Source organism: Toxorhynchites rutilus, chromosome 3, assembly GCF_029784135.1.
Source record: "Toxorhynchites rutilus septentrionalis strain SRP chromosome 3, ASM2978413v1, whole genome shotgun sequence".
Lineage (NCBI taxonomy): Eukaryota > Metazoa > Arthropoda > Insecta > Diptera > Culicidae > Toxorhynchites > Toxorhynchites rutilus.
In genome coordinates, this window is record NC_073746.1 from 207672700 (window position 1) to 207685315 (window position 12616).

The 12616-nt window shown below is 39.5% G+C and overlaps 2 protein-coding genes across 4 annotated transcripts in view; one reads left to right on the top strand and one right to left on the bottom strand.

Moving 5' to 3' along the window:
• Positions 1 to 12616, bottom strand: part of LOC129779742 (neurobeachin-like protein 1) — a 230308-nt gene that overhangs the window by 108259 nt on the left and 109433 nt on the right. The gene's annotated exons all lie outside the window — the stretch shown is intronic.
• On the top strand, positions 1253 to 2306 carry LOC129779745 (larval cuticle protein A2B-like). Its single transcript, XM_055787404.1, has 3 exons — positions 1253 to 1348; positions 1408 to 1590; positions 1651 to 2306. The coding sequence occupies exons 1-3, from the start codon at positions 1337 to 1339 to the stop codon at positions 1954 to 1956; spliced, it is 501 nt and encodes a 166-aa protein (XP_055643379.1). The 5' UTR covers positions 1253 to 1336; the 3' UTR covers positions 1957 to 2306.

Here is a 12616-nt window from a genome sequence, read left to right on the forward strand (position 1 = left end):
ACACCACATTACACCATTCTGAGTAATAACTACTACAATTATTCACATCACTATCTAACATTTGCGGACGAAAACTAAACTAAGTTTATGATTGACCTAATTTCCAAAAGCTCTTCGCGCTTTGTCGGTTGACCAAATTTCAAAACTTTATCCGATTATCCGCAAAGACGAATTACACAAAAAATTGAAATTGCGTTTCTCTTAGAAACCAATTCTAAAACAAACGATGAAAGTCCAATTGACCGAACGTTGTGAACGTTAACCTTTTGAGTGGGAGTAAATTTTGTGAGTATATCCCAAAAATGCGGGTGAGTTTGGGTATATTTAGATCTAACATCCAATGATCGTAGATAACTGATTAGGTCACAAAAGCTTAGTGTGCTGGACAAAGCGCATGAACCCCTTTTTTACAAATGTTCCCGAAAGACGAAATCCTATGTTAACTGTTTTACTACGAGCGTCGTCTATAGACGACATCAGGGTGATACTGCACATCGATCACACCAGTGCGATATGCATACTTTTCGGCGCAGTGCATCGTTCAGCGGTAGCACTTCGACGGAGCATACTGCCGTAGAGAAAGGGTTAAAAGAAACCAATTCGAAAATGCTAACATAAATCAAGACGAGCGCTATCGCGCTCCCCGCACTTTTGGCACACAACAAAAGGAGCGCTATTGCGCTCTCCCGTATTCAAACGTTTAAAAATCAGTGACGCGTTTATTGTTCATCTTAATTCTTTAGGTGTCGAGCCTGTTTGTCAAATGATTTTCTTAATTAATAAATAGCATTTTTAGGAGCTGCACGAATATTTGATTTTGCTTTTTTTTTGTTTATCTAATCGGAGTTTTCTGATATTCATTGGCTCTGAAATCAATTCAGAATTGTTCATGTGTTAAGCTGTGAAAATAATTCAAATCTTTTCGTTGAGACCAAACGTATCGGCATTCGGTTGCTAAGTGATTGAACGTTAGTCTGCTGCTGCAGCCAGCGCCCAATATGCATGTACGATTTCGCACAGTACTGGTTGACAGTATATATAAATGTTAACAAAGTTTCACGCAGTTCTTTGACTTTCGCTGATTTTAGAGTAACGGCACAGTGATATGCGTGAGTGCAGCTCTAAAAACGAATAATAATAATAGCTATTTCTCGCTCTTGCGCCTAAGCTTTGGAGATCTGCGATGCTGGGTGAGGTTATATCTCACCCTTATTGTGGGATTGGAATGATTCTGTCTTGTAGAATTATTTGTATACGTATAAAAGGAGGTTTGTTTGCTCCGAAAGTCGTCACAATCAGTTCAGCTTTGTAGCAAACATCACACACGGATACTGAAATGGCGTTCAAAGTGAGTTGTGAGTCATGTGTATAATGTGATCCTTAGGAAACTCTGTTTGTCTTTCACAGTTTGCGATTTTCGCTGCCATCGTAGCTGTGGCGAATGCCGTTGCTATCGGATACCCTGCCGCATATCCAGCCCCATACCATGGCGCATATCCAGCTATTGCCAAAGTAGCTGCCCCCGTCATTGCTAAGGCCGTTGATGACTACGATCCAAACCCACAGTACAGTTATAGCTACCATATTGCCGTTAGTATATTGCTATATGTCGTTTCAAATATTTTCTCTAATGGAATTTTGCGTGCGTAGGATGCCCTGACCGGTGATAACAAGGCACAGCAGGAATCTCGCTCGGGAGATGTAGTTACCGGATCGTATTCTCTGGTTGAACCCGATGGCACCCGTCGTGTTGTTGAGTATACCGCGGATCCAGTCAATGGATTCAACGCCGTTGTACATCGTGAGCCTCTCGGCGCAAAGGTTGTAGCTCCAGTTGCCAAGATTGCTGCCCCACTCGCCTATCCAGCTGCCCATATCGGTTATCCAGGAGCCCATGTTGGTTATGCAGGAGCCCATCTTGGATATCCAGGCTACGCCAAGGCCGTCTATGGTTAAGCAAACATGAGACTCTGGTTGTTCTCTGACATTTCCTTCTGAAACCTATGTCTGCAAAATCAACAACGTAAATTAAGTCTATTTATTCTTCACAGTATGCCGAGAAACATTCGCTATTTTCTTCTATTTCCTTTTATTTCAAATCCAGCTGTTCTAAGAATCAAGTCGATTAGTTATTCCCAGCTCAACTAGATGTTCATACAAAAGTAATTTGTAAATAGAAACCGAAAACGTGTCATTGTAGTTAAAATTTTAATGTGCAATGTGAGATACTGAACGTAGCATCTCTTTCCTTGACTGTGTGACCTGATGGAGTGTGTAGTATAGTAGAATTAGAATATGTAATGTTATAAAATATATATATGCAATTTCTATAAAAGAAATTTTGCGACTTTTTCTTCTGAAGGTGTAGAAAAATTGTCTCCTTAACTCGACGCAGAATCGTTCAGTCGCTGACCAACCCCTCTCCGATTGTTTTCATAAATTTGTACTATTTTTTTACAACATGATATTGCGTGCACAAATTACGTAACGCTAAAAATGCGATTTTTGGACCCACTTCCCCCTATGTAACAAAAAGTAATGCAAGACAAACCTCCCTCCCCCTAATGTTACGTAACGTCGTTCGTTCAACATAAAAAAATTAGATATCTGCATAGGTCGGAATCAAATGTTTTTACGGAAGTTTCTTATATGCAAGTAGTGACTTCAGAAGAACTTTCGACAAGTTCATAGAATTTTGAACAAAAATATACAAAAAATTGTTACATAGATATGCATGTTACATCAGTTGGGATTGGTGCTTTCAATTCAGTGCAACAGTTCCTGTCGTTACATTTCACTGCTTGCAAAAGGCCCTGGGATATCCTTACGTGACTAGCAAACCACTCGGCTTAATATCGTACTAATTCAGCTTCATCGATTATGTAGTTTGAGAGCCCAATATATTTTGCCTCGAGGAAATATCCGTCGATCGCTAGATTATTCCACACATCAGCTAACGATTCCCTTGCATACTTATAATGTTTCGTTTCTAGTTGTGATCCCTGATGATCATGAGGAAGTATTGAACCTACTAACTCCCGAGGAAGAGGAGCCATCCAACGTTCAAAGATTGAAAGCACTGCGTCCTGGAGCATTTGTATTCATTGATATTCTGTAATCTTAGCTTTTTCTCAAAAAAACTGTATGAAAATGTGTATTAGGTATATGAGTTCAATTTTTAAGCATAATTCGAGGTTAAGTATCATTGATTGACAAAGAAATTATTGATTAGACGATGTTGATGGTATACACGTAATGCCAGGAACATTGCTTTATTGAGGTGCAATTGAAATTTATTCAGTTACCAGGGAATGCTTGTTCACATTGGGCAACGTAAATACCTTCATTATAATATATTTCAGTTGCACAAAAATGTAATAGTAGTAAATTACTACTAGTAATGAATTAGAAGGTAGCATAATAAGGCTAAACTGGAGAGCTGTCAACGCCTTAGAAGGGTGGGTTAGGTCCCACATTATCATGCCGGGGGTACGGGTTCGATTCCCGATCTGGTCGAGGGTTTTTTCGTCAAAGAAATTTCTTCCGACTTGTGCTGTGGTGACTCGTATTCTAGAGCTTGCCACTCTTGAATACATCCAAGTCGTGTTATCCGGCATAAAAATCTCAACTAAGTACTTCTAATGAAAATTACACTAATCATACATTCGTTGAGAAGGTAGAAGCTCCACTGGGAACGTTAGTTAGCCATCCAAGATGAGTGCATTTTGGAATTTACATTTTCTGTGCTTGAGTAAGAAAAAAATAAACAATGTCATTTATTTATTATAACGCTATATGAATAAAATAGGTGAGACGGGAAAAGATATTATTAAACTCAAGCCTTAATCGCAATGTTATTTAAAAAGAATCTGTGGATTCTATATAGAACCCAAAAAAAATGTAATCTGTATCTACCAATTCTTGGTTTATCTGTAGAAATACAGATTATTATGTAGATATGGTAACCCTGTTCGAGGTGCATCTATCGGTGCTTGCTTACTGGCTGCTCTTAAACCCATTAAAACACGTGCTTTATCATCTTGGCTCAGGAAACACACCTCATTCGGTCCTAGAATCGAAGCTAGCTGCTCGAGCATATAGGAGCCCGTGAATTTATTTAGGAATGAAAATGAAATCTTGTTACGTAACCTTACGTAATTATCCAATTTCGAGCGCAAATCGATCAGTTGTTGAAGGTTTCAAACTCAGAGAGTTCATCCGCACCTAGTTTGTCTTCATCGCTAACGATACAAGAAAGCTGCGGAGGCTCATGTTCTCGATAGAGAGAGTTTCGCATACATTTGTGCAGATTCAATTCCTGAAGAGAAACGAAAACTGCATCCTAAACCCCACCCTTAGCAAATAAGGAATATATAGAATGGTTAGGCTATATCTATGATATAACAAGGTTTACGTGGGACTATCGTTAGTTTGGTACTCATATGTTTGTATTGATTAAATTACAGCAAATATTGAAAACATATTTGCTGTGTAAGTGAAGAATTTGAACAAACGCCATGTAATGTAATACACCTTGGTTTTTATGGCTGTGTTAGGGAACACATTTCGGTGGGAACAAAACTTCCAACAACTTTTGTTTTTGTGGTTATTGATTGTATTTATTTTTTATGGTTTTCATGGTCTAGGGACCTTGAAAGCTGAGGATTTTTTACATAACATATCCAAAAATCAGAGAAGCGTTATTTTTTGTTCTTGAGTTATAATTTTTCAAAATTATCCAATGGTCCCAAAAATCATGTCAACCCTTTTTTAAAAAATGACTTTTTTGAAAAAAATCATAACTTTCAATCTACTGGGCCGATTCCGATGATCGATATACCAATTTGAATCCAATGAGTTGGTCTTCTTTGAAAAAAATCCATACTTACAGAAAAATTAGATGCTAGTCACAAAGATGCAGTCCAGTCGCATAGGAATGTTGCATGAAAACTGAAAACGTTAACTTTGAAAAATCATAACTCAAAAACGAAAAAAAAAAACGTCGCTGATATTTGGATATGTTATGTGAAAATAACCTTAGCTTTCAAGAAAAAAATATAAAAAATATAGCGCGCTTGGTCCCGAAACCATGTAAACTATGAAAAACAATTAAAGGGCGAACACGAAATTATTGCGACACATTCAACAGGGCATAACTTTTTTACCATTGGGTAAGAATCAACCAAATTTTGCACACTTTCTCATTGATGTGTATTGTCTACATGCTGTCAAACTCGAAGTCGTGTTTTTAGATTCAACGAAAATGGAGGTGAACTAACGCGAGTCGAGAGAACAAATTCTTTTCAAACACCTGGAATTTCCTGACCTGTCGCACCGGCAGTTGGGAAAAATGTTGAACATTCACCATTCAACCATCTCCAGACTGTTTAAGCGGTTCCAGGAGCGGTTGATGTTGGATCACGGCAAAGGAGCTGGAAGAAACCCGGGACCGGAGAACAAAAAGACGGAGGGAAAGGTGAAGCGGACGATTAAAGCAAATCCCAACGTCTCAAGCCGTGATTTGGCTAAAAAGATCGGCATGTCGCAGAGCTACGTCTATAATGCAAAGGAGAGAGCTGGACTACATACATACAAGGTACAGAACTTCTCAAACCGCGATGAGCGGCAACAATCGACGGCTAAAACTCGGGCACGGAAGCTCTACGAGAAGATGCTGACAAAATATGGCTGCTGTGTGATGGACGACGAAACGTATATAAAAGCCGATTTTAAGCAAATTCCGGGGTTGGAGTTTTTCACCGGCAAGAGCAAGTTCGATGTGGACGACAAATTAAGAAGAAGAAAATGTCGAAGTTCGCCTCCAAATATCTCGTTTGGCAGGCCATCTGCTCTTGCGGACTGAGGAGTGAGCCTTTCGTGACAAAGGGCACAGTAAATGGCTATATCTACAAATCTGAGTGCCTCGAGAAGCGCCTTTTGCCGTTCTTGCAGCAGCACGACGAAGCTCCGCTATTTTGGTCAGATTTGGCATCATGCCACTATTCTAAAAGTGTCCTGGAGTGGTATGAGGCCAATTCTGTCCATTTTGTTCGAAAGGACATGAACCCGCCAAACTGTCCGGAGCTGCGCCCGGTGAAGCAGTACTGGGCAATAATGAAGCGGGAACTTCGGAAGAGCAAGGAGACAGTCAAAGACGAGAAGGACATGTTAAGAAAATGGAAAAAAAACTGAGAAACTGGTACCGGATGACATTGTAAAGACTTTGATGGAGGGCATCAAGCGAAAATGCGTTAAATTTTACACTCAAGGCTCCATCGATTAACTTTTCTTTGGATTTTTGAAGTAAATATATGTATAAAACTACCCTAAAATTTTGATTTGATTAAACATTATAAGAAAATTGGCATGACATTTTCGGTGTCGCAATAATTTCGTGTTCGCCCCTTACAATCAATAATTACTAAAACGATTGAGTATCGCGTATACGTACCCTGTTGCAACGTTGAAATAGACGGTGTAATAAACGAAAAGGGTTTGACTCGAAAAGAGATACTCGATGGTGTCGGTCACTTCAAGAACTCCTCACTTAAAAGTGTGAAGATTCTTGAATGCGATCGACTAAAATCTGTGTCACTTAAAAATGACAAAAGAGTTTTCAATCGGACTAACTCTTTTCGTGTGACATTTGAAGGTTCCGCCCTTCCAAACTACGTTGTAATAGGTGCACTTCGTTTACCTGTTCGATTGTTTGTACCCCGGGTAATGAAATGCAACAAATGTATGCAACTCGGTTACACGGCCGCCTATTGTTGCAATAAAAAACGTTGCGCAGATTGTGGAGACAGCCATGATGAGAATCCTTGCGCGAAAGAGCACAAGCGGCGTCATTGCGGCGGGACCTCATGATCTTCTTCAATGCCCGGTGTACAAACAACGAGGGGAGAAAATCAAGCGTTCCTTAAAGGAACGTTCCAAGCGGACTTATGCAGAAATGCTTAAGAGTTCCGTTCCAACGACTCAGGACAATCCCTACTCCATTCTGCAGAACGACGAGCCTGTTGCTGACGTTCCCAATGCAGGAAGTTCCGGTACATCGCAGGGTGCCATTAGGAAAAGAAAAATTACTTCTTTTCCATCACTCCCCAGAAAGAAGACCGAAACTTCCCAAGTTGGAATGAAACCTCGTATCGAACGTGCTGAGAATAGACCGAAGCAAGTACCTCCTGGTTTAAGCGGTTCATCGGTGCGTAGATTAGTAGGAGTAGTCGGTGCGTAGATGAACCGCTTAAACCAGGAGGTACTCAGCACTTCCCGGAGCAGCACCCAACTCGTCTGTTCCCTTTTTCGCGGGCGTGGCAACAGCCACAATCTGGCTTGCTTGCGCTTTCTGACCTGGTGGACAACATTTTAAATGCTTTAAATATAAATGACCCTCTTAAAAGCATAGTATTATGTTTGCTTCCGAATGTGAGAACATTTTTGAAAGAAAAATGTGGGTTTTTAGCAGCGTTCATTTCCCTCGATGCTTGATTCAGTGCAAGAGGTCAAGGATTTGGAAACATTTGTTATTTATTCATTTCGTCAAACAAATGTAGACTACACACTTATTAGGTTAAATATTATTTTTGAGGTACATCTTTCTTTTTAGCGGTTTTTTATTCATTGTTGTGTCAATTATTTCGCAGTGCTGATTGTATATACGCATCGTGCGATTGATAGGGGCGTTATTTGCATAATTTGTTCTGGAGACGGCACATTCGAGTGCTGAGTTTATGGGTGTATGACCGACGAAAATTTCACCAGGACGCAATGAAAGGTGAGATTGTCGGCTTGAGCATTCACTGACATCGAGAATGGACTGATATTTCTGTCGATGGAACGTAAACTATATCAAAACAAACGTGATGGTGAGCCAGCATTTATAGGCACCGCGGCACCGTGATAAAAAGAAGAGAAGAGTGTCGGTGGAGATATTTTGCACTGATAAAAATTGCTTTTCGATTTCAACATGTTCTTTCGAAATTTTGCATCCTTGGTCCCGCATGACTGGAGACATGTGAGACTGATAGCCATACCAAAACCCAACAACCCGGCTTGCGATCACAACTCGTATAGGCCGATTGCAATGTTATCCTGTATTCGTAAATTGTTAGAGAAAATGATTCTACTTCGTTTGGACAAGTGGGTTGAAACGAACAATTTGCTGTCAAATACGCAGTTTGGTTTTCGTCGAGGTAAAGGGACGAATGATTGTCTCGCGCTGCTATCTTCTGAAATTCAAATTGAATTCGCTCGTAAAGAACAAATGGCTTCTATTTTTCTTGATATCAAAGGGGCATTTGATTCAGTTTCCATGGAAATTTTCTCAGAGAAGCTTCATAATCGTGGACTTTCACCAACTCTGAATAATTTCTTGTAAAATTTACTGTCAAAAAAGCACATGATTTTCTCTCATGGCAGCTCGAAATTTTCTCGTTACAGTTTTATGGGCCTACCGCAAGGCTCCTGCCTAATCCCCCTCTTGTACAGTTTTTACGTCAATGATATGGATGATTGTCTTACTAGAGACTGCACGCTGAGACAACTTGTAGACGATGGAGTTATTTCCATCACGGGTACTAATTTACGTGTACTCGTTCTGCAAAAGTCGTTACAATCTGTTCACGTGGGCTCTCAAGCTGAATTCGATACTCTACGGAGAAAACTGAAATGGTCGTTTTTTCTACGAAGCACGAACCCGCCCAATTCCAGCTTCACCTATCCGGCAAAACGATCAGGCACTAGATGTTTTTCAAATACCTGGGTGTATATTTTGATTCTAAGTGTACCACACATTACGTATTTGAAACAGAAATGCCAGCAAAGAATAAATTTTCTCCAAACAATAACCGGAACATGGTGGGGCGCCCATCCAGGAGACCTCATTCAGTTGTACCGATCAGCTCCCAGGATTTATTTTCTCAAGCTGGAGAGAAAACAATATCGTTGCTTGCGTATAGCCATTGGGTGTTTGCATTCGACACATACGATGAGTCTCGAAGTCTCCCCGCTTACTCTTCGGTTCACAGAATTATCCTACAGATTTCTCATCCGTTGCAAGATCATGAACCCGTTGGTGATTGATAACTTCGAAAATCTACTCCAACTGACTCCTCAGTCAAGTTTTATGTCTTACTCACGACGTGCACCCTTCACCAGGCATCTCCAACCAAGTTTGCTTCCCATATTTTTGCAATTCCTCTGTCATTTTTGATCTGTCTATGAGACCGAAAATCCATGGAATCCAAGTTCATTTACGATCCAATATTATTCCGTCGATATTTTCGGAAAAAATATGGGAAGGTTAGATCTGATAAAATGTTCTTTACTGACGGTTCATTCATAAACGGGTCCACTGGCTTCGGTATCTTCAATGAAAATTCCAGTGCCTCTTTCAAACTCAAAGATCCTTGTTCCGTGTATGTCGCTGAACTGGGTGAGATATACTACGCACTAGGGATCATCGAAACATTACCCATCGACCATCTCAGCAGCAGTCTCAGCTCAATAGAGGCAATCCGCTCAATGAAAGTTGATAAACGCTCATCTTATTTCCTAACAAGAATAAGACATTTATTGAGTGTTTTGGTCGAAAAAATATTCGAGATTACCTTAGCATGGGTTCCCTCTCATTGCTCGATTCCGGGGAATGAGAAAGCGGACTCGCTAGCTAAAATGGGAGCATCAGAAGGCACACTTTTTGAAAGGCAAATTGCTTATAATGAATGTTTCCACATTTCTCGTCAGCACACGCTCGTAAGTTGGCAGCGCATGTAGAGTGAAGATGAGTTCGATCGTTGGTTCCACACGATTATCCCTAAGGTCTCGACGAGTGCATGGTTCAAGAGATTGAATGTAGGTCGTGATTTCATTCGCGTGATATCTCGGCTTATGTCCAATCACTACAACCTAAACGCGCGTCTTTATCGCATTGGGCTCGCAGCAAACAATCTTTGTGATTGTGGCGATGGCTACCACGACATCGAGCATGTTGTCTGGTCGTGTATCCGGTTCCATGCTGCCCGCTCTCAGCTTTCCAGAGCAATGAGGGCACTAGGCAGACAATCGGTTATCCCCGTCCGGGATATCTTAGGTAGCCGCGATCCTGATCTTCTGCTTCATCTATACCTGTTCCTCAGAAACGCCGATGTCAACGTTTAATGATGTTTCCTCCGTTGTATCCCGGTATCATATCCCTCCTATCCGATCGATAAACTTTTACTTAGTCGCGGCAATACATACACATACTCTTTACAGATACACAGGTCGTAGGTTGTGCAGGCCACTGAACATTCAACAAGAGCCAAAGGTTGTACCGCTCATGACAACTCTACACAAGCTGAAGATTGTACCGCCCAGTGACTATTCTACCCTGGATTCCTCGAGTCAAGAGAGATACATCACGATTGATAAGAGGTACAGACTAGGGGGGCGTCGCTGATTAATGATCAGTTACACCCCAATAGGAAGTATCCCGTGTCGGCCACACATACACAGTACTGGAGACTGCAACATCCCAATTATGAGAATCTTTGTAATACTAACCTCGAGCCAACCGCGAGTAATCGGTTACATATTACTAACATAGTCGTAAGACAAAAATTGTCAAAATATTGAACTCCCGGCCCGGCTAACGCCATATGTGCCTTAATAAAATATATATTTTGGAAAAAAAAAATAAAACGAGATCCGATTTTTTTCCAAGTTCAATATTTTTTGGAGCAAGACTAGCTCATTGGATTTGATTTAATATGTCGATCATCTGAATCGGTTTAGTAGTTCAAAAGTTATGAAAAACTAAAGCCTCTCTGATTTTTGGATATTTTATGTGAAAAATCCTCAGCTTTCAAGAAAAAATATAAAAAAATATAGCGCCTTTGGTCCCTAGACAATGAAAACCATAAAAAAAATACAATCAATAACAACGAAAACAAAAGTTGTTGGAAGTTTTGTTCCCACCGGAAATGTGTTCCCTAACACAGCCATAAAAACCAAGGTGCCTTACATTACATGGCGTTTGTTCAAATTCTTTACTTACACAGCAAATATGTTTTCAATTATGCTATAATTGAATTAGCTTTCTAGAAAAAATATAGCGGCCTTGGTACCGAGACCATGAAAACCATAAAAAACAAATACAATTACTAATAAAGGAAACAAAGTTCAAATTTTGTGGAACTGTAGTATTTAGAAAAAATATTTATAAAAGAAAAGAGCAGCTAATATTCTTTAATTTAATATGTCGAACATCTGAATCGGTTCAGTAATTCAAAAGTTATGATTATTTTTAAAAAGTAATCACTTTTTTTAAAAGTAAATAATCGGAAAAAGTAAAAATCGAAATTATCAGTTACATTAGTGAGTACATTAGTTAGGTTTTATATAACACCCAAAATATTCTCTAGAAGTAATTTAAATGGCAGAACAACGTATGCCGGGTCAGCTAGTGTAGTATAAAAAATTCACTCTTTTATTTATTCGAAAAACCATCCGAAATTCGTGCTTCTACACTAGAATATCCCCTCAAGAGGTTTTAAAAATGGAAAAAAAACACGAATGGAAAAAAAACGCGCTTGAGCGAATCTTGTACAGTCGTAATGGAAATCCCGACCTTTTGATACGTCAACTAGCTAAAAAGCTGAATTTGACCAAATCTACAATTTACAGTGTGTTGGAAACAGTTTTCGAACATTCATTTAACTATTGAAAAGAAACTTAGAAGCGATAAAAATGTTGGACGAAGAAGATACTGGAACCCGAACTTCACAATTCGAGCTGTGGCTCAAAAATAGGAATGTCGCCAGGATTCATCAAAAAGTCAAAGAAACGCTTTGGAATAAAGTCATACAAGGTCAAAAAAGCCTCCAAATGCAACGATAAACAAAGTTCGACGGCGAAACTTGCTCGAAAACTAAACTTCTCTATTGTACTGAGTTACGCTAAATGGAAAGATATTTTACTCTGCTGAAGCGGGTGCTTTTTGAAAAAGCACGTAGATTAGAATGCCTAACTTTTTATCAAATGCCGAATGCATCACTGAGGAGGATGTTTTGAACATGTGAATTCGTAAACCATATCCCATACTTATGAAATAAATGATGGCATTGAAAATTTAAAATTTCGTTGCTGTTTTATTACAATACCCAGACTATTATGGATACAGAACAGAACTTTTATGATTTATGGTTTTATGATTAAGATGAACGAGAATGTTAGAAAATGTCATAAATACATATGATGCGACAAGGTGTAATCAAGTTCATATTTTATCAAATATCAATCTGGAAGCGCACCTTATGTGTCTAACGTTTGTCAGAATGTGAATGGATACTGACAATTCTATGTAGGCCCACCAACAGCAGCTCGAATGGTCTGTTACGACCGTGGTGTGGCGCACTGTTTCGGTGATTAATTTTTGATTCCGAAGAACAGACTTGACAAAGACATTCAAGTAGGTGGAACGACATGAGCGAAACATTCAACTGCGTACATAGGATAGTGGTAAATGCAGTTTTTACCATAAAATGTAGTTGCATTTTAAGAACAGCGAAACATAGAAAAAAAAGAACATTTACTAAATGTACACACTTTCCTTACTCCACCCAATCGCTATCAT